This window comes from Mustela nigripes, unplaced genomic scaffold, assembly GCF_022355385.1.
Source record: "Mustela nigripes isolate SB6536 unplaced genomic scaffold, MUSNIG.SB6536 HiC_scaffold_76, whole genome shotgun sequence".
NCBI classification, from domain to species: domain Eukaryota; kingdom Metazoa; phylum Chordata; class Mammalia; order Carnivora; family Mustelidae; genus Mustela; species Mustela nigripes.
The window spans coordinates 1,485,838-1,508,546 of record NW_026739491.1 but is presented as its reverse complement, the minus strand read 5'-3'; the positions used below and the strand labels follow the sequence as shown (position 1 = coordinate 1,508,546).

Below are 22,709 nucleotides of genomic sequence, written 5' to 3'. Positions count from 1 at the left end.
GCCCATGAACTTCTAGAAGATGTCACGTGGTCCTTGAACAAGCTAAGCTTCCATACAAAATTTCAAAAATACTGCATTCAAGCATTTTTCTTTATTATTATTATTTTTTAAGATTTTATTTATTTATTTATTTAGACAGACAGAGATCACAAGTAGGCAGAGAGGCAGGCAGAGAGAGAAGGGGAAGCAGGCTCCCCTCTGAGCAGAGAGCCCGATGCGGGGCTCGATCCCAGGACCCTGAGACTGTGACCTGAGCTAAAGGCAGAGGCTTTAACCCACTGAGCCACCCAGGAGCCCCTATTATTTTTTTTAAGGAGGAAGAGTGGAAGCAGTGGCAGTGGGGGGAAGAGCAGAGGGGAAGGGGAGCAGAGGGAGAAGGAGAGGGAGAGAGAGAATCTCAAGCAGTTTCCACACCCAGTGGGGAGTACCACCCAGGGCTAGATCTTACAACCCTGAGATCCTGACCTGAGCAGAAACCAAGAGTCGGACACACAACAAACTGAACCATCCAGGTGCCAATCAAGCATTTTCCTGAAAAAGGAAAAGAAATAGTTCTCATTAGATTCTCAGAGGGATCTATGTCCCCCCCCCCCCACTAAGTTAAGTACTGCATAAATGCTGTATTTCCTCCCAACCAGACAGGCAAAGCCCTTTAGTCCCATAAGCTTTGCCTATTCTAGAATCGTGGAGAGAAAGGGAGCCTTTAGGTTAAGTCCAAGAAAGATCGGGTAGGATTGAGACGCCCTGAGAATTGGAATGCGTCACTTCATCTTGTAATGAGATGGTATCAGGGGTGTGAACGCACACTGGGTTGTTGGAAATGACCTGTTGGGCAGGTGGTCACCAGTAGTGGTCAGTAAGGGTACTGCCATTTGCTCTAGAATATTTTTCTACCTTCTACTGACTTGGAATTCTGTATCAGGGGATCCCAGACCTAACTCCTTTCTCTCTTTTGCCTTAAGAAGTGGCCCCAGAATTGCTCAGAGCCAGAGCAGGAGTCCTGAGGGTGCGCTCCACTCCTGAGCCTCAACGGAGCTCTTCACCTTCTCGCTCAGCTGCCAGCCTTTAACAGGTCCCAGGGCTGGGGAGCCCCCAGTTAGCAGCGATCTAGCATGGAGAACCACAGTCATCAAATTGAGGGTGTAACCACACAGAGCTTAAAAGTGGGACCAGTAGAGAAAGGGACTTGCCTTCCATACTGCCCTCTCCTCACGCCATCAACAACTTCTACCCATTGCATGATGACGCATGTCCTAGAGAAGCTTAGCATCCCTCTCCTGGGTGCCTGTTCTGGCAATTTCTCTGGCCCACGTGCATCCACTTGGTTCCTCTTCCATCTGTTCTCAATACTTCAGCTAGAGGGATCTTTTCAAAACACGGATCTGATCATATCATGCTCCTCTACCTAAAAACACTCAGTAGCCTTCCAGTATGGTCTACCAGCCCTGATGTCTGGCCCCTGCCTCTGCCTTCAGGCTCATCTCTCAGACTTTATCCCAGCTCTGCACTGGAGCTGGCTCCTAGCACTCCCAGAGCCAACTGGGAAATATTCAGGAATGTGGTGGTAGCTGGAAATTCACTGTAGTGGGGTTATTTACATCAGAGAAACCAACAAATGCTGAAAATAAACATTTCCCCCAGAGAGCTGGTTGACCAGCACACTGCGGCCCCACGCCACTGTGGGATTCCACCATGGGGTCCTTGCACAGCCTGCTTCTCTCCCTGGAACATGCCTCCCTCTTTGCTGAGTTAACTTGACTCTTTTAAACCTCAGTCCCATTGATACTTCCTTTGGGAAGGCTTCCTTTGGGAAGAACCCGTCAAATGTCAACCTCAAACCTGTCCCTCTGAGCTCGTATCACAGCTGCAATTCCACATGTGTTTGTGTGATGAATGATTTCCCTCACTATCATTGCCCCATCGGCCAGCACAAGACCTGGTACATGGTAGAAACTCAAAACATTTGTTAGATTAATGAAAAAGTTACAGAAACAGGCACTAGACAGGAATCTAAAGCTTTGGGATATGGGGGAGGGACTACCATTACTCCGGTTTCCTTCCCATCCAGAATCTTCTGTTGTTGGCTTTGTCGTGTCACCAAATCCTGGCCAGTGCGGTAGGGTGAGAACCATATATACTGTTTCCAGCCATGGCCTCCGAAATGGCACGAGTGGTCTTCAGGGCTCTCTTTTCTCTATCGGAATGGCAGTAGGAAGCAGGAGCCCAGCCTGAGTCACTGATTGGAGACACCTGAACTTCCTTGAACTATGATAGATCGAGCTGTACTTTTATTGTGCTAATCCCTGAGGTTCGGGGGTTACTTCTAACTGTTGCGGGACTGCCTCTACCCTGACCTAAAAGACCTCAGCGTTGTCATGAACTCCTTCTGCCCTTTGGTAAGCCACAAGCTCTCTGGGCCTCAGTTTTCCTAGTGGTTAAATGAAAGGATCACACAAGATGCTGTCTGATATGTTTCCAGTGTTAAAAATTTGCTGATTCTGCTTGCTTATTTTCCTCCCTCCTGTCTAGTACTATATGTGGGTATGACAAACGTTTGTAGATAAGAGAACCTCCTATATTTGAAATCCTTTCCCCCAGATAAAAGCATTTTAATACCTTAGAAATTCTGAGTGGATGCTCAGAATATTTAATCATCCAACGAGTGAAATATTGGTCCAAATAACGATGGTGACATTTTATCCGGAGGCTAGGAAACCTTCTGAGATCTACCTCTCAGCCTTCAGAAGCTCCCCCAATTATCTTGTTCAGTTCTTGGCAGTCTGGGGGCCCCAGGAATTCTAACCATTGGCAGGCCTCCTCCTTAGACTGTCCCAAATGCTCCACTCGGCTGACTCGGTCATCCCTCTTTCTCAATAGAGATGGTCCCATTTTTTCAAAGGAATCCACTCACGCCTTTCCTTAGAAAGTTGTCATGAAAGGCTACTGCCTGGATATCAGTAGCCGAGAAGCCGGAGTTGCAATGTTTGATGAGAGGGAGCACAGGAGACACAGAGTTCTGGTAACTGGGTTTCAAATCTCCTGAGGTCTATCCTAGCCCTGCCCTCGGTTCATTCTGTGTGAAAAAGGTGAAAGACAAGCCGTTTGTCTTGGGCTGGGGTCCCTCTTCCTGGTAAAAATGAAGGTCACTGCAGTTGCTGTCATTCCAGTAACCATGGTAACAAGGAACCACATGACAGGTGTATGATCTCCATCAGACAATGTCTAGAATTAAGTGCTCATCGTCTCCCCTGCCCCAGATCCTGCTAGGTGGTGTGAAGGATCTCCCAGGGGATTAGCTCAGGCATGGGAGATCCGGGCTGACAGCATTAATTAAACCGCTCATTTCCCCAGAACATTTTGCATTTGCCAGGCCCGGGAGCCAAGAAAACCTCCAAGGGAAGCTCCTATGAGAGAGAGTGCTAAGTCTACCACCAGGGACCGAGGCACTGCGTTCAGTCCCACAGTTGGCAGCAAATGGAGCTCAGTAGGAAAATGTGGCTGGCATACAGCAGGCACAAAATAAATATTTGTCGAAGAGTCGGTTTAATCAAATGGAGCTCATTTAGCAAATGGGATTCCTTCCAAACCACTGGAATTCTTGCCTCTGATGATCATGTGAGTCATTCACCCTTTCCACGATTCCTGAGTACCTCCTGTATGCACCATGGGAGACAGTATGAAGGCTCCAAAGCTAGCAGCTTGCAGAGTGAATCCCAAGTTCTTTGAGGCTCAGGGCAGGTTGGAAAGTGTGCGGACCACATCACAAAGGGCTTTGGATTTAACTGGAGGCTCCTGCATTTATTATTGGTGACACTTTGAAGGCCTTTATGCATATAAATGACAGGATCAGCTTTGCATTTCAGAAACATCCTTTTTAATGCCCTGTAGGGAGGGAAAGGATTAGAGGGAGACAACTGCTTGACCAGAGGAATGATGTTCTAGAACTTCTGAAGCCAGGTCTTAAGAGAATGGGCAGCTCCTACTTCCTTCCTCGTGGAACCTGGCTGCTGTGCAGCTCCAGCCACGTAGAGGGGATCCCCAGTGCACCGCTGACAGCCAGCTGTGGCGCCTAGAGGCAGCCAGTACCAGCTGCCCGACATGTGGTTTGCCATCGTGTATGTCCCCCAGCCCAGCAGAGTGCAGGCGCTGGAGAGACACCATTTGCAGCAGGAAAAACACCCAGCGGAGCCCAGTCAACGCACAAAAAGCATGGTTCTAAGCCACCAAGTCACATGTGGTTTGTCACGCAGGGGTAGATAAGGTACCAGGAGGGGTCACTTATGCAGCTCAACACAGAAGGTCTGGTGGGAGCCATGCTAGACTCAGGAGCCATTGGCTTCATGGGAATTCCAAAGCCCTGTTGTGAATTAAATTCTCTGCCCTCCATCTCACACGTGCCCTGCACACCTCAAGTATAGCAGACACCGCACGTGCTTGCTGAATTAAACGAAACACTCCACATAACACAACACACTGAAAACCACTATTTTCTGATCTAAAGCAGGGTCCTTATGCCTGGAATTCTAATTTCGCCTTACTCTAAGCATTCTTGTTTAATTTCCCCTTTCTCTGAATCAAGTTTGGACTCCAGGTCGCTGCATATGATCCTCTTTGTTCTTCTAAGGCAAGTTCTTCTCTGAGTGTGACACATGGACTTGGACTCTGCCAACCTGGGTTTGGGTTGAGGATGCCTGGATTTTCCTGGTTGCCTCACATCCCCTACCAGCCGCAGCTTCCTCATCTGTGAATGGAGACCTACAGGCCAAATGGGGTTGGAAAGCATGCTAAAGGAGATCCAGATAGAAACAGAATGGGCGCCGTGATCTTCACCAGGACAAGGGCGCAGTCTCAATCCCAGACAGCAATTCCCTTCTCCTTGTCACCTGCTTCCCCTTCCCCATTGCAGAGCAAAAGCTGGGCAAATTCAGGACAAGGGAACTCTCCAGCCCTTGCGTGTTTGAAAATCTCCTGGAGGACCCAAGCATCTACTTCTCCGGGGCAGAGAAGGTGAGAAAGGAAGGGTTAGTAGTCTGGTAAAGTTACCGCTACCCAGACGGAGCCGCAGGCCTGGGTCGGAGACCTGGTTTGCCTGCTCACACAGTGTGACCTCTGCGAGCTCCTGCCCTTCTTGGGGCCAAGCGTCCTCCTACAGAAAACGTGAAGAATGGTTGCAGATACCCCTAAGGTTTCAGGCATGTGAATGCTCGGCGGCTGTTGGGGTGGAAGGGTCTGGTCACGTGTCGGCGGGAGGGGGTGCGGGTTGACGCCGAGCCGAGTGCGGGAGCACCAGCACCAGCCTGCTCCCGGCCGGCCTCCTCTGACGTCCTCGCAGCCGCCCTCCCTCCCCGCCCCCCGGCGGCGGGAGAGCAGCCGGCGCGCCCGGATCCCAGGAGCTGCCCGGCGGCGGGCCCGGCTGGGAGGACGGTGCGCGGCGGCAGGACCGAGCCCCGCGCGGGGAACGGGCACCATGGTGCTGTCGGTGCCCGTGATCGCGCTGGGCGCCACGCTGGGCACGGCCACCAGCATCCTCGCGCTGTGCGGGGTCACCTGCCTGTGCCGGCACATGCATCCCAAGAAGGGGGTGCTGCAGCGCGACCGGGACCCAGATCCCGAGAAGGCGAGACCCGGCGTGCTCCGGTCCGCCCAACAGGTGAGCGGGGGCGGCGCCTCGCCCCCCCCCCCCCCGGCGCGGTTGGGGTCTCAGCGGCGGCTGCAGCTGCGGGGAGACCGGACGGGGGGAGCGGTCGCCGTTCTTTGCGCCACCAAGCGTGGCGGGGAGGAGGGCGGAGGACGTGCTCCGGGACCCGCGGAGGGGTCCGGAAGGCCTGGGGGTGGGGGAAGGGTCAGGGAGAATAGTTAGGGGAAGGAGGCTTGGTGGGGGCGAGAGAGGAATGGGGTCAGCCAGCGCTAAAGGGGAGGGGGTGGGACCAATTGGGACAGGGGATTGGAGAGGACAAATAGGGGCTGGGAGGAGAGTTGAGCGGCTGGGAGGAAACGCGGGAGGGGGTTGGGGGATTAGAAGCTTGCAGAATTGGGGGAAGAGAAATGGGGACGGGGGAGGGAAGAGAAGTTGGGGGGTCTGGTGTAGGGAAAAAGCACTGCCTTAGCTGAGGAGGGGGAAAGCCACGGAAGAATGGAAAAAAACGAGAAGGGTGGTGGTTGGTTGCTGCTCCCGTGGGAGCTGGAGAGGGGCAGCTGGTCAGGGAGTGCCTGGGGTCTTGGGGGAGGCTGGTGAATCTGGAGGGGCCTGAAGGACCTCCGCCCCCTCCCATCAGCTCTCGGCTCCAGCCAGCCAGAGGGGCTTGCTGTGGTCTGTCTGAAGATGTCCCTGGAGACGAGAGGGCTTTTATCCCTTGCATTGGCTTGTACCCAGAGCCCCTTGGGGCAGGAAGTGGGTGGTGTCCCCATTGTGCAGTGCGGCAGAAGGGGTCTAGGGGAGAGGTTTGGAAGGAGACTGTTTAGGACACATTCCTGGGTGGTGAGTGCATAATGTCCTGTGGAGACCTGGAGGAAGAGTCTTGCAAGGGTGTTTGAGGAAGGCTGGCCCCAGGGCAGGGATGCGACTTAATGACTTCCCGGAGGTTCTCTAGATTCCGTATAGAGCTTATAGGTCTGGGAGAGACACAAAAATGCTGTGATTCCACCTTCCTTTTCCTAATCAATTATTCAAAAGCTCTGAGACTCAGTACTTGGGGCTTCTGTCAGTCACCGGGTGGTGAGAGGGGAAGGAAATGGCTGCTGTCCTTGAGGCACTTATAATCCTAGAAAAGTGACATTGACACTGGCAGGAATAGGAGCCGGTGAGGCATTGGAACACGGGACCCTTGTAGAACCATCTGAAGTGGGATTAGTGGGCTCTTCTCCGGCAGGCAGTTGAGGGGATGGATGAGCCCTTCAGAAGCTGTGGCCCACAGCCTCTCAGACTTCTCTCCCACCCAGTGTTAGGGGAAGGCCATCAAGCCTTTCTCAGAGATGGCTGCTCAGGCAATGTCCCCTCCCCTTCTTAAAGAGAAGTGCTAGGGAAGGAATTGGTATAAATGACCTCAGGGATCTTCCAGCTACCTATTATTGATGACCAGTAGCCCACACATGGGCCAAGAATCTATCAAACACAATCCAGATCACGTCTCTCTTGGGCTTAACCCCCAACCCCCAGCTTCTCAATGAGCTTGGAACAAGTCATAGCAAACCGTGACATGGCCGGCACTCTCTGTCAGCCACCGCTCTAAGTGCTTTATTCTTAATGCACTTAGCAAGTCAATGAAGGACACATATGATGATCCCTACTTAAAGATGAGGAAAGTAAGGCTCAGAGAGGATAAGTGAGTTGCCCAAGGACACACAGCTAGAGAAGTTTGAGAGCTGGATGGATTCTAGCCAGGCTGGTCTACTTATGGGAATCCATGCCATTAGCCACTCCACTCCCCCATGTACTTGACCTGGCGGGTGTCTACCTCTCCGGCCAAGCTCACGCCCCTTCTCCCAGGCATCTGAAATCTCACCCTCCCTGCCTTTATGATCCTTCTCAAAGTACCCCCAGCGCCCATAGCCATTTTCCTCTGGCTTTTCATACTGATGGCTCCTTCTCATTCTTTACACCTCTTTCTCCAGAGGATTTTGTCTCCGTCCACATGTAACAAAGTACCTTTTCCTCTTTTACCTTTTTCCTTATTGTTCTTCCAATTCTTTCGTAGTGCTCCTTATAACCAAATGTGATCATTGCTGTCTACTTACTTGTATGTTATTTATTCCCAGTACCTCCTCAGTGTCTGGAGCCTAGCAGGTGGCTAATAAGAAACTGTTGACCAGTAAACAGTTTCCTGGTCCACCTGTGTCCATTTGAGATTATGAATGGGGTCATTTCTCCCACTGGGATTGTGGCTGAAGTCATTTTTTCCAATGAGAGTGAACGTACCATGCCTTTGTAGTGCTGTGCTAGCTCAGTAGGGCCACAATAAGCCTTTGTTGTTACAGGAGGCCCCTTCCTTCATATTCCCTCATCTGGTTCCCTTGGCGACAAGGATTTGGGCAACCCAGGCTGGATCAGTGGGCATGGGTGTAGCTCAGGGGAGATCTCACAATGTCGGTAGGGCTACCATTGTTCTCAGTCTGATTCAGCCACTGACGCAGATAGAGTGAATAGAGGAAAGAACACAATTGCCATTCCCAAAGAAGTAAAGGAGGTGGTCTTAGGAGTGGCAGGTGACAGCAGGGTGACGGAAGTGACCCATGTTGACAACAAGGGGAGGAGTCGGGGAAGATTTTCTGAAGGTGTCCCTGGAAGGGAGGGCACAGGGAGCAGAATGGGGTTCCAGACTCCTTTACACTGAGAATCACATGTCTGTGGGCTGCAGAGGGACTGCCCATGTGTCTGTCTGTGAGTTACCGGTTGTGAAAAATTCCTTGGATATTCACCTTTGCATGGTTGGTTGAAGTTGAAGCTTGTAGTGATTTTGAGAAGAACATGGAAGTTCCCCTGGGGGTTCTTTACCTGAGGTTCAAGGACCTCCCCCTATGGAGTCTGTAGATAGAATTTAAGAGGTTTATGGTCTTGGATAGGAAAAAAATTACACCTTTGTTTTCACTAACTTCTAGCTGAAACTTCGCATTTCCTATAAGGAGGAATATCAACCACACCCCTTCAAAGTGTTAGTAATGTGGGTGCTTTGGCCCCCCAGGGAAATCACAGGTCGTTTCGAGGCAATGACAGCTGCTGGAGATACGCCTCGGGATCATTTCTGTTCACTGCCGGTTCTAAATCATGGTACTTATTAAATATCCTGCCAGATCCTGTTAGCCAACGAATGGATGAAGGGCGCACATAGAGCCATTTCACAAGCCGATTTTATTAGATGTTCCTCCGTCGTCTGATGTCGTTGATTTGCAAACATTCTGAGGAAGTGTCCAGAGGGCTTCTCTGGAGAGCTAAAGGAATCCCTGAAACAAAAAAAAAAGGGGGGGGGGGTGGGGGGGGGAAGAATCTCTGCCAAGCAGGAGGAGACAGAGGGCAGAGAGCCACAGGACAGTGCACGTGCACGCGTACGTACGTAGGAGAGACTTCCTTTCCCCACTGCTCCAGAATCTACTAGTGAAAGACAGCCAAGCCCCTTGGTTCCGTCCCCCTCAGTTTCCTTTTCACACTGGTCTGACCAGGCATCCATTCACCTTATCCTGGGTCGCTTCAGAAGAAGCCCTGATTGGGGTTTGCCTCGGTGGTGAAGAGTGAGCAGGGAGAACTGCTCTTTCTGACAGCTCAGACCCCCAACCGCTGTCACTTAACAGAAGTTGGGGGTCCTGTTTTCAGAAAGCTCTGGTTTTCATGTCTGATTTTTCTCCCCGCACAGTGCTTACCTTGCTGTATTCTTGAAGTGAATCTTCTTGATTGTGTCTCAAAGGTCCCCAGGGTGACCCTGGGCTCTGTCCTTTTGCAGCTAGCTAATGTGTAGTTCAAGCCTTTAGCCAAGTTGTTTGGACCCTCGGCAGAAGTCCCTGTACTTCTTCTCTCCATGTCCCCTGGGACCTTACTGCCACTTCCCACCAAACTGTACAATCCTACTCTCCTTCCAGTCGGGGGGGGCTTCCATGGAACCTTGTCTTAGTCTGCTTGGGCCATGGGAACAAAATTCACATGGGGCAGCTTATAAGCAACAGACATGAGCTTCTTAAAGTTCTGGAGGCTGGAGAGCGCAAAAGCCAAGCCTCCAGCAGATTCAGCGTCTGGTGAGAGCCCATTCGTACGTAGACTTTGCTCTGTCCTCACCATGGGGAAGAGGTGAGGGAGCTCTCTAGGGCCCTTTCTATAAGGGCATAGATTTCGTTTATAAGGGCTCCGCCCTCAGGACCTGATCACCTCTCAAAGGCCTGCCTCCTCGTAGTATCTCCTCAGGGGCTAAGTTTCAACTGGTGAATTTTGGGGGGCGGGGGGACATGGACGTTCAGACTTCAGCAAACATGAATAAATTAATTCTAGGCTTTTATGAAATAATGAAAACAAGTGCTGAGTTGGTATCCAACGGTATAGGTACAGAGGAATCTTTTCCACCAAGATCAGGGAGTGTGTTTTTCATTTTTCTGGTGTCCCTGACGATACCCGGTGTGACGCTGGGCCCATGATGACCCTTGAATGTATATTGTGAATGAAGGGGTCGTATTGCAACCCACGACTAAGAGGAAAGGCGAAAAGGAGGGCAAAGCGGTAAGGATTTATTTCCCTCAGATTTGAAGTCAAGTCCATGTATGTTTGGTCTTGCGTTGGGGGGCAGGCAAGGGCAGGGCGTGGTTGGACAGCTCCTGCCATGTTCATATTCTGCCTCTTGATGGGGATGCTGGTCACCCAAGCGTTTTGTCCACTTTGTGAAGGAACATTCACCCAGCTCTACATTTAGGATTTGTGCACGTTTCCCTGTAGAGTTAGACTTAAGTGAGGTTGTCGTTGAAATTTTTCATGTTGGGATACAGTGTTCATCGACACTAACTTAGTATCAAATCACTGTTTTTATGCCTGGGAAGACTTCGGGGTTATTATCAAGAGACAAGGCCCTTCTCTTTTGTGATCTGTTACACAGTACCTGATCCCTGGCTCTGTCCGCTTTCCGCTGCTACTTCTGTGGCCGCCTTCATCCTGGGACTGGGGCCTCGAGATTATCAGTGTGGCCCGATCAGCCCTCAACCCACCTTGTTCTCCTCTTCCTTAGACCACTGGAGCCCCGTCCTCTCCGATCACGTGTCTGAATTTATACTTATCCACATGTGGATGCGTCAAGGACCATATGCTGCGTTTCATTAGCTAATAAGTTCATTCATTCGTGAGCTCCCTGCTAGGCACTGGTCTAGAGCAATAAGGAAACGGGCATGCACACTTTCTGCTGAGTGGGGTGACAGATGTTGGAGCCATGGAGCATGTCACGCTGCTGTCATGATGGCAGGGGCAGGGATACAGGAAACCCTTAGGAGGGGCACCCCCCCACCTTCAGCTCCAAGAACTTTCTCCTATTCTGACTCACTGCTCTGCCAGGTTCTCCTCTGCACCTAAGTGGTCACAGGAGGCCCCATGAGCAGCTATCCCTCTCCTGGCAGCTGATGGGCCTCTGGGCTGCTCTAAGGTTTGCCCTCCACGGATTCTTACCCTTTGAAAGGATCTGTTTCTCAGCTCATCTCCGGGTTAGGGTTAGGGACAGACAAAAAATAGAAGCACTTCTAAAATAGTGATAGTATAACTAACGTTGTTTAGGTCCTTTATGTGTGCGAGGCCCTCCTTAATCATATTAATTTTATCCTCACGGTATAGCCCTATGAAACCTGTGGGATTATTGTTTCCCTCCTGCAGATGGGGAAGGTAAAACACAGCACCCTTAAGCAACGTTTGAGTGGCAGAGTCGGAAATCAAATTTAGGAAGTCTCATTCCCGAGCCCACACTTTGACCCGTAGCCTGGACATTAGCCAAGAAAAGCTACTCAGAGTTATACTTGAACCACTGTATTTCCCCAGGTATGGCATCAAAGCCTCAAAAACATGCATTTTTGCAGGTCAGCTTCCAAAGCCTTTCTCAGAGCTTGGGATGGTTTTGTCGCCTCTCATGTCCATCCCACTTTAGACCATGAACGCAGCCCAGGTCTCTCCGGAGAGATTTACACAGTAAACATGTTTGGGCTGGTTGCTTAGCAACGTGGAAGACAGTGTGAATTTTTCATCGAGAAATTAGCATGGATTATTTCAGAGAGATGAGCACACACCCGCCAGAAACACCAGGCCCTTCCAGATATAATGTGGACCCGAAGTCTGTGTCCACAGTCCCCTCCCACTGGAAGGTCCCAGACCTCTCACGTCTCTGTCCGTTCCTGGTTTCTCCTCCGATGGAGCATGTAGATAATCCAGGATAATACAGGCCCCCGACTCTTCTCTTCACGGGATTGATAGTTCACTAGCACCGTGTGTTTACTGTCTAAAGACTGCTGCATCTTTAGACATTTTCTGATTTTCAGACCCTGGCCTCATTTACCGTCAAGTAGCCGGGCCTCAAGGAGGAAATGCCCAGAGGAGAAATCGGAGGGGGGTGAGGCAAAGTCAGAAGGAAGGGGAGAGACCAGTTGGATGGGGAAGCAGCAGACCCAGAAGACAAAGAGGCGGCAGGGTCAAGACTGACTGGTCATCCCAGGGTCGGAGACCGGCAGGAGAAATCAGGACACCCGGAGACCATCCACCCACTACTTGACCTTCCGTCTCCCAGCCACCAGTAACCGTGCATAACTCAGTGTCATTGCCTTCACTCCCTGTGGAACTTATTTCTTGCTAACAAAGATTAGGAAACGCTGCTGTGAGGATAGAGGAGAGCTTCAGGGGGGGTATGTGTTACAACTAAGGGGTTCTATATGTCCATGTCAGAATCAACATACACATGTGTACAAAGGGCCTCTCTAGCCAATATGTTAAGAAATTATGTGTTACAGATTTCTGAAGGCAAACAGATGGAAAGGGTAGATAGATTCCTCTGTCTCACCTCCATCCTTCCCTTCTTCCCTTGATTATGTTTACTGAGCACATACTATGCGCCAGGTTCTGGGCTTGCGGGTTGGGATACTGTATTAACTGCTCCCTCCTCAACAACACACTCACCCATCCTCAGCCCACATGAAATTTATGTTGTAATGGAAACCCCAGAGTTCAAAGGAGAAGAGCACAGATAAATGAAAAGGCTATCGTGGTAAGTGACCTAAAGAGAAAGGTCTGGGACTCTAAGGTGGAGCTGACCCAGTCAGGAAGGTCAGAGAAGGTTTTCCTGGATGGAGCGATGGCCAAGCTGAGAGCTGGATTGAAAGGGAAGTTAACCAGGGCAATGGGAAGGGTTGTGAGAGCTGCAGACAGGAATGAGGCCGTGCAAAGGTCCTGTGACAGAAACCCAGCACTTCGAAGGACCCAGAGAAAGGTCAGTGTGCCTGAAAGCAGAAAGCAAGGCAGGTCCTGGTGTATGATGAGGCTGGGGAGTGGACGGGAGCCGGAAGGGCATTGTAAACCAGGGACAGGTTCGCTCATTCATTTATTCACTCCTGCTTCAAACTTGATGAGTGCCTACGTGATGAGCACTGATAACAAGAAAGATAGAGTTATTTTCGAAACTTTTTAAAATTGAGGTGAAATTCACATAAAATGAACTATTCTAAAGTGTAGGAATCACACTGTCACATGGTTCTAGCACTTTGTTCTCACCTTCATTCAGCTCTAAAATGTCTTCATGTCCCTTGAAGAGAACTCCATACCTACTGAGCAGACATACTTTCTATTCCCCTGTCTCTCGCAGGCCCTGGCGAACTGCCAGTCTGCTTTCTGTCTTTATGGATTCACCTATTCTGGACATTTGGCATATTTGGAATGATAAAATACATGACCTTTTGCTTCTGGCTTTTATCACTCAGCATTATGTTCTCAAGGTTCATCCATGTTGTGGCTTATATCAGAACTTTATTCTTATGGCTGAATAATATCCCATTATGAGTATTTGTCTCATTTTGTTTATGCATTCATCGGTTGATGGACATCTGGGTGGACATTGGCTAGAAAGGCCCTTTGTATGCATGTGTATGTTGATTCTGACATTCACGTAGAACCCCTTAGTTCTTAACATGTATCCCCGTGAAGCTCTTCTCCTCCATCCTCAAAGCAAAGTTTCCTCGTGCTTGTTAGCAACCCTTCGGTTGTGAATAGTGTTGCCGTGGACATCGCCGCACACATATTTGTTTGACAACCTGGTTTTCCTTCTCCCAAGTAGATATCTAGGAGTGGACTTCCCGCATCATGTGGTAATTCTATGCTTAAATTTTGAGGGCATGCCAAACTGTTTTCTATAGCAACTTCACTGTTTACATCACCAGCAATGTCTGAGACTTCCAATTTCTTCACATCCCTGCCAGCATTTGTGAGTTTCTTTTTTTTATTATTATTTTTTTGTTATAGTCATCCTAGTGGGTGTGAAGTGGCATTTCACTGTGGTGTTTTTTAAGCTTTTAATTTTTTACAAATCCAAACACTTGTTTTTGTTTTATTTGGTCTTGTTTTTTGCGAGCGAGTGAGTGAGAGCACGCGTGAGTGGTGGGGGCAGAGAATAAGGGAGAGAGAGAGAATCCCAAGCAGGCTCCAGACTTAGCATAGGACTTGATCCCACCACCCCGAGACCATGACCTGAGCTGAAATCAGGACTCAGATGCCCAACCCACTGGGCCACCCAGGCACCGCCCACCCCCATCCCCACCCCACAAACTCTCATTTTTAAAATACTCATCAGTATCTGGCAAGTTTTTAAAACATTTCCTCTTGGTGACCAAACATTGTCACAGGCAATGAATCCACAAGGCCACACCTATGCAAATATTCCATGGCTCCGGAGTCTTACAGAAGGAGGCCATGCATGGCTTTCCTGGCTCCCCTGTTGGATTATTGGTACCTGCATGCTTACACCTGCTGCTCCACCCTCAAATACACTGCGTGTTATCACTGTCACATTCCCCACCCTTCCCCCTGAACTCTACTCCTTGTGGGACCCACTCTGCTTCACCCATAGACCTGGCGTCCTACAAACCCAGGTCTGAGTGAGGATATGGAGTATCTTTCAATATCATTTGCTTACGTATTGACATTATCAGACCAGTGCGATGCCAGGAGGTCCCTTGTGGGGTCAGTGTGCCACACACACATGGGAACCTTCCCACTGAGGAGGCGTTCCCAGTGTGCTAATTAAGTGAAAGGTGTTTTATAGAAAATTCCTGGGAAATTTCTACATGGTGTTTAAGGGTGTGGTATTTTGGGAAGTTGATTGAGGTTTCTGGGTGGACGTGGAAGGCATTATGACTTTTCTCATTGAAAATAACGGATTATGAGTGAGTGCGCTCTGACATTTGCTGGGTAGCACATTTCCATGAACAGATCAGGGTCAGATAGTTAGTAGCTGCATATGTGAATATGAATAAGTAAAAAGGGAAGGAGCGTCCTATGAGAATTTTGTCAAAGTGAGTTTCGGTCCATCTGGCATAGACCTCAGGGTACTTGGATGTATCTCCTGGGCTCCCCCTGCCCTCCACTCAGTAAGTTCAAGGTGGATTGCTCCTTTGTATAGAAACTGAGCAGGGCTAGAGGGTGGCCAAAAAAGTGAGGAGAAATGTTGAATGGCTTCCTGAGTCAGAGGATGGATGTTTGGATGGATGGATAGATGGATGGATGGATGGATGGATGGATGGATGGATGTTTGTATGGGTGGTTAGATGGTTGGATGGTTGGATGGATGGATGGATAGATGGATGGATGGTTACATGGATGGATGGATGGATGGTTGGATGGATGGATGGTTGGATGGTTGGATGTGTTTGGATGTGTGGTTGGATGGTTGGATGGTTGGATGGATGAGATGGAAAGGATCGTGGGACTACCACCTCTTCTTGCAGATAAAATAAAAATCCCAAGCACAGCAACAAGCACACTGAGGCATCTCTTTGCTCACCTTTGGTGATACAGCAAGGAATCGAGACAAGCCTGGGGGCCGTGATAGCCTCACCCTCTATTTGTTTCCCTCTCTTCCAAGTCTCTGTTCACTTGGCTAACACTGGAGAAAATTCAAAAACCTTCAGCTGCAAAACCAATGGGATAATGCCCATGGAGACCACGTTTACCTTGGAAAAGTGTCATCCACCACATAGTTTTGGATTTGTTGCTGAGAAAGGCATGATAAGGGGGTGGGGCTTATTGAGGCAGGATCGTGGAGATTTGGCTTTTCAAAGAGAAGAATCCCACTTTGGAGAGGACAGAGTTGGAAGATGAAGGTAAGGTTGCAGGACAGCCATGTGGCAGGGCAGGTAGGCAGGAAGGAGACGTCATGGAAACAGCTATAAGTGTAGAGGGATTTCTGCTCTCTCTCAGCTCATTCTGTGTGTCAGACCCCCCTCCTCCCTTCCCACAGTCCACCCGCAAGCATCCTGAGATGCATTTCCTTTTTGAGCTCAGTCCCTTCCCTTAGAAGAAAGGGCAAGTCCATCAGAGAGAGATGGCGAAGGCCGTGCAGCACATCAAGACACAAAACTCCATAGTAAACCAGCAACGTGATCTGGAGGGCTTTGGGGCACTGTCCCTGCCAGCGTGCCTTCTGGGGAGCACATTTCTTATCTTGCCAGTGAGCAGGTCTTTTAAGCAGCAGCATGACTATTGCCTTTTGCTTGACAGCCTCATTGCAAACCACACAGAAACAAAGAACAGAAAGCAGTGGACATGGGATTTGGTAACCTGCTTGGAACCATGATATGGCAGACCTGCATCTGATTTTGGATATCCACCAGGATTAGAGGGCTTAATAACAACCTAGTTTTTTGAGATCACTCAAAAGAGGAAGTTGCCTGTTAGAATGAAAATGGTTGTTTTATGTTCAAGTTGCTGAGATCAACTAGGAAGCAGATTAGGTTTAGACCCCCGAACTTGAATTTGAAGGGAGCCCCCACCATTTTCCGGCTAAATTACCTTGACCATTGTGAATTGTACTTTTGTCATCAATAAGCAGGGATAAGGATCATGCTCTCTAATGGACTCAGCACCTGGCATTCCTCAGAATATATTTTAAGTATCTTGAAATCATGTTCTTATAGACCTTTTATAAAAGTAAGGACTTGGATGTGTCTTCACCATGCAGGAAAGAGAGAGTCCATGAAAGCCTTCCAGATGTAAGAAATGAAAAGTCTTCTATGAGGATGACAAGGAGAGCATAAACATTCTACTTCTACGATAATCGTTCATTTAAAAAATTATCATTATTAAGTATATCATTAAAAATTATCATTAAAAAATGATTACCTAGTATATATGAGGTGCTGAGCACTGGGGACACTGCAGGAACCAGACAGACAGTGTCTTTGACCTGCTATAGCTCAGATTCTAAGGGTAGAGATGCTTCTCACACAGTTGTACAAATGAATATAACTCTATAGTGTTAGATTTGGTAAAGGAGGTAGGAGTCTTCCCAAGAAGTGAGAGCTGATTACTGCTCTGATCTTCAACATTTTTGGAGACACTTTTCAGTAAAAAAAAAAAAAAAATTGAGCATGCATTTTGTACATATATATTTAATTCTTCATAAAGTATGTATATTTATATGTTATACATATTTTACTCTACTAATGTATCATATACATAATAAAATGTGCACAAAATGGATCTTTTAAGGAAATGAGATAAAATAAATTATAAAATGAAATTCTGTTATTCTTTTCCTATACCTTAAATGAACTATCTTGCATACCCCCATGACATACAGTTAGTGGTATTTACTAGGTAAAGGTGTTGGGGATGACATTTGCATCTTCTAGGCATGTGCAAAGGCCCTGTGGAAAGAAGAAATATCACTCAGGAGGGATGGGATAAAGGTTAAAGTGGGTAGAGTACAAAGAACACAGGAGGGAATGAGGTGAAGGAGCCAGTCAGCGGGGCAGGGGCACCCAGGACCCTCTGGGTCACCAGAATTGCTTAGATATTTATCCCAAGAGCAACGGAAGCTCCTGAAAGACCTTCAGTGAGATGTGACATGGCTATATTTAGGCTGTGAAACCATCCTTGTGGATGGGGAAGAGTGGAAAGAGAGACCAAGGGAAGGCCCAGGGAAAGATGGTGACGGTTTGGGAGGATAAGATGGCAGCAGTGGGTTGGCTGGATGTTTTGGAAATAGATCGACTGGGTTTGCCAGTGGGCTGCCTGTGGGCTTCAGGAAGAGGGAGGAGTTAGGTATGACACCGAGATTTTTACTTACCCGAATGGGCCGTGGCAGTAGTTAGCAAAACGGGGAACACTCAGCAAGAATGAGGTCATGGGTTTGAAGTCACTTCTATGCAGGGAGAGCGCGAGGAGTCTCTGTGCTATCAGGACCAAGATGTTAATCATGCCAGTGGTCTGCAGGCCTGGGGCTCCGAGTGTGGCTGTGATGTATACTGGGGAGCTGGCGATGTGTGCTGAGGAGTCATCAGTAGGAGGCAGCAATCTTAGGCGTGAGCATGACTGAGACCACGTAGCAAGAAGGCAGAACGAGAGAGGAAAGGAGCCTGGAAAGTCCTGATCCACACCAACATTTCATGAGAAGGAGGAGTGGCCAGAGAGGAAGGAAAACTTAGAGAATCTACTGTCAGAGAAATAGTAATAACAGGAGAAAAAGCTTTTTGAAGCGGAAGGAAATCCTCTTAAATGCGAACCTGCCACTGAAAAGTCAAGGAAGAGAAGACTGAAAAAAATCCATAGGAATCAGAAGGTAAAGGTCATGGCGACCTTGGAGACAACAGTGAAGTTCTGGTGGGCAGATAAGGGCCCTATGGGAATGGCTTGTCACACAGATGGAGAGTGAGGAAGCCAGGAGGGCACCCAGTACTGGTGATTGTTTTTTTTTTTTTTTTTTTTTAAAGATTTTATTTATTTATTTGACAGAGAGAGATCACAAGTAGGCAGAGAGGCAGGCAGAGAGAGAGGAGGAAGCAGGCTCCCTGCTGAGCAGAGAGCCCGATGCGGGACTCGATCCCAGGATCCTGAGATCATGACCGGAGCCGAAGGCAGTGGCTTAACCCACTGAGCCACCCAGGCGCCCCCTGGTGATTGTTTTGAGATTTGTGGCTGCCGAGGGGCAGAGAGGGAGAGGACTGGGGCTGAGCAGGGGACAAGAGGCCCCTGGAGTGCTGGGCACATTTAAAAGCTAGTGGGGGAGGAGCCAGCTGAAAGAGAAAGGTAAATGTTCAAGAGAGAGGAAGAGAGAGCCGGCAAATACCTGAGGTGGCACTCCCACAAGTGCTATGGGGACGGGTGCCAGGCTCGGACAGAAGGGCTGGTCCCCAAGGCGGAGAGCAAGGGATGCACCTCCCGCAGTGTCACAGGACGGGGGCGGCCACAGCGTCCCTCCAGCCGAGGGAGAGCGGGAGGAGGTCTATGAATAGGATACAAAGGGACCTCCGTTCTCTTGGCTTCCTTTTCGTCTGTGGAGGAAGCCTGAGGGGATAGATTCCAGAATGTGGGGTCGGGGAAGGAGTTAGGGAAATGGTAGGATTGTGGGGCAGGGCTGGGAGCCAGTGTGAGGCTGCTGGTTGTGAATTTGTCCAGGGACACCCCCCCCCCCCCAGTGACCCTCCCACAGGGCAGGACCATTGGGTGCAGGCATCGCCGTGTAGCAGGTTCATCCAAAGCTGGGCTTCGGCCACGCGGCATTAGGGAAGGGCAGGAAGGCAAGGGGGTCTTTAGACACTAAAGAGGTATGGTTGCAATGCTGGCTCGAGGAATCAAATGGGGAAGGTTGCCAAGGGAAGAAAGGGGAAAGAAAGAAGAAGCTGGTCTGAAGTCCCGTTAGGGGTAGGAGAAGAGCTGTGGGGGGCTCCGGCAGCGGCTGCAAGTGGGGCCTGCGGCCGCGGGCGCCCTGAGGACAGTATGCCCACCAGGGTCAAAGGTAACAGAAGCATCCTTCCGTCCCCTCACAGGGCGGGGAAGGAGTGGGGTGCAGGCCCCCCATGGTACGGTGAATATTTGACAGACTTGAATTCTTAAGAAGACCAGAGGAGTCAGCGGCTAGTTAGGTCAGCAGATGCCTGCCCTGGGGCGTTTCAGGAACTCTTCATTTTATGGCAATGTGAGACTCCAAGGAAGGAGTGCGCCGAATCTGTAACTCCTGAGGGCCACAGGAAGGATCGGGAAGGCTGCATGCTGTGGGGAGCCCTACCTGTGGCTTAGCCTCTGGACGGCAGGGTTGAGGCCACTGGTGTGTTTGCAGTTTCTTGGGCCACAGCCTGAGATCCAGGCACCTGCCCCAAGTGCACGAGGTGTCCCTGGCAGAGTCATACCAGGGCCCTTGGCCTCCTCAGGAGCAGAAGGGTGACTCTGCCTGCCGCCACCACTATGAACTCCTATGACTCCTCCAGACAGCCTTTGGGGGGCCGCACCAAATGCAACAGTCCATGAAACGGTTATTAAACTAATGAATAGTAGTATTATTATTAAGATGTCATCAAAATGGCTCTAGTAACCTGATGGGAAGTGACACACGAGAAGAGTGGAGGACACGAAGCCCTCGAGCTTTGGGTTCTGGTTTCAGTCTGCCCCTTGCTTCCTGTGTGATGGTTGGCTGGTGACTTGACCTCTCTGTGCCTCAGTGTAGCCATTTATGAACTGTGTCATTGTCACCAAGTCCAGAAATTAAAGGCTGGGCTGGACATTGTCCCTTTGCTTTGAGACCTCCTTCTGTATCTTCCTCCCCTCCCTGCCACTCCCGCCTAAGCCCACCGCCTTTCCCTAATGTCCCCACCCGCGTGCCCTGGTCCCGGAAGGCCCAGTCTAGGGCTGTGAACAGCGCCCAACTACCCCTGGCTCCAGAAGTCTCCATTCCATGTTTTCCTTAACCTTCCCCACCCTTGTAAACACCTGCTTTCTGAAACTCTTCTCAGTGGCCCCTTTTGAACATGCCTTGTGTTCCTGCCCAAACCCTTAGGGATAGGGTTTTCATGCAGTGTTCGCTATTATTACCAACCCTGATAATTAATAACAACCAAGGGAGAGTCTGCACATCAGAGAGACAGGAGACAGGCTGGCAAGGGCCAGAGTCAACAATGATCAAGCCCTGTCTGCATAAGTCTCCCTTGTTTAGAAACTGTTCTCATTAGCCTCTAGCCTGGTTTCTGTTTGGTCCAGCCTCTGGCTTGGCTTCCATGGGGTCTAGCCTCTAGCCTCTGCGCATCTTAGAGCTCATGCGGGGAGGAAATTTCAGCTGCTTTTCTCATTTCAAGAAGCCTGACATGAGCCGAGGAAAACTCTTTGACATTCATAGTAACTTGGAGCCAGACCCTCTAGTTTTACTGACCTTCCATAATCAAATCCTATGTTTGTGATAGTCAGTAGCCTGTTGGGATGTCGGCCGTGTGACGCAGAAGGGAAATCCACTGGGTGTGCAGCCCATTTAAAGTCAGCAGCTGCCTGATCCTCCGTGGCTCTGGGTCGCCCAGATGGCCACCAGGAGGTCAATGTCAGAAGATCTTTGGTGGCTGTGCCTTGCAATCTCTTACAAAATCTCTTAAAATCTCATACAAAAGTCACGCAGAAGAAATGATCTGTTGCGCAATCATCTCTGTGGCTGTAGACCTTTAGTGACCCTCAGAAAGGATGCTTTTTCAGGAAAGGAGCCCTGCCAGGTAGAGATGGGTGTACCTTTCCCTTAATGCAGCTCTCTCAGACTCCTCCTTCTGCCTACACGCCGCTCCACCCATGAGCACTGTCAAATCTTCCTTGGGAACGTGTCTCACATGTAGCTTTCCTCTCTCATCGGGACAGGTATAGTCCAACCCAGCCCCTCGCTTCCTGTCACCGGGCTCTGGGCTGGCCTTCTCGCCTCCAGTCCCTCCGGCACGCACCTGCTAGTCTGATTTTACTGCACACGCAGCTCCTATCATTCTCCCACCCACTAACTGTCTGTGTCTCTCCACTCTTCTAGAAACTAGAATTCCAAATCTGTTGCTGGGTATTCAAGACCCTTCACGGCCTGGCCTCACCATTCCTTTGCAAATCCATTTCTCTAATCCCAATCTTTCTCTTCAGCTGGTTTGCCAGACTCCCAGGGCCCCGGCTATGCACCCTCTCTGCTCGCATTCTTCCTCTCTCTCCATCTGAGCGACCCCTGCCTTTCGTCCATAGTTTTCCTTGAACATTGTGCTGAAGCTCCTCTTGCAGGAAGCCTTCTCTGTTAACTAACGATGAGGACCTCCTCTATAGTCTTTTGCACAGTCTAGACATACGGTCCTTTGAGAATCATGGGGATTCAATCAGACTCTTATCTTTTTATATGTCTGTATCAGGGAAAGCAGACAGCATCTAGCTTTCATCTTGTATACCAATTCTTATTCCTTTCTAGTGGCTTCCTCGAGCCCTGAGCGCAAAAGGCCCTGTCTGAGCAGGGAAGTTAAAGAAGTCTTTAGCTGATTGGTTCTGTCTGCCCCGGACACAGGAGAGTTCTCGCATAAGGGCTTGTCTTTCCCGTATATGAGATATCTTGTCTCCACCAGGGCGTAGTAAACTTCCTGAGAGCAGGGACTTATTCATGTATCTGGCGTTGGTTTTAAGGGTGGGTGAGTCCAGAGTTAGTGGGCAACAGCGTGTATGGATTTCTGTGTTATTGGCGAGAAACTGGAGGGTTCGGGCTTCAAACCAAAATGTAAGAAGGATCTGGTGAAACAGCCAGTGTCCTGTTCTGAAGCGACGCTTTATAGCTTGGCTGTTTTTTAAACCATCGGGTTGGAAAATGAGGTGCTTTCCAAGTGTCTGGCCAGAAGTGGATGGATGTCTTCTCTTAGTTGTTCTCTGCACGTGTGTTCTGCACAGTGTCAGGTGTGATGGATGACATACACGCGCAAGGCTTTTACAGATTTTACCTCCTTTCTCTCTCGCTCAGAAAAGCTTATCAGAATGCAAATGTGTGAAGGAGGTATTATGAGAATAACCTTGAATGTGCTCTGATTTTGTAAGTGGGGGAAAAAAATATCAAATTTCAGGACCTTCGCTCCCATTAGTAATGTATCAGCTTAAGGACAAGGTTAAACACTGTTTCCTTTGTCAATAGTTTCATCAATTGTCAAGCATCATAGAATCAAAAAAATCCTATAGCTGACCTGAAAGAAGATCCTGAATTCAAAGTCAAGGCAACTAGGCTATAATGAGATTTCTCAGTCTCCCATGC

General features: G+C 49.4%; 1 protein-coding gene across 1 annotated transcript in view; it reads left to right on the top strand.

The window, feature by feature from the left end:
- Positions 1-5,285: 5,285 nt before the first annotated feature.
- LOC132008222 (synaptotagmin-13) overlaps positions 5,286-22,709 on the top strand; it is a 42,500-nt gene continuing 25,076 nt past the window's right edge. Inside the window, exon 1 of the mRNA XM_059386662.1 lies at positions 5,286-5,650. Coding sequence (XP_059242645.1) covers positions 5,468-5,650 — 183 coding nt within the window. The 5' untranslated portion in view covers positions 5,286-5,467. The remainder of the gene's footprint in view (positions 5,651-22,709) is intronic.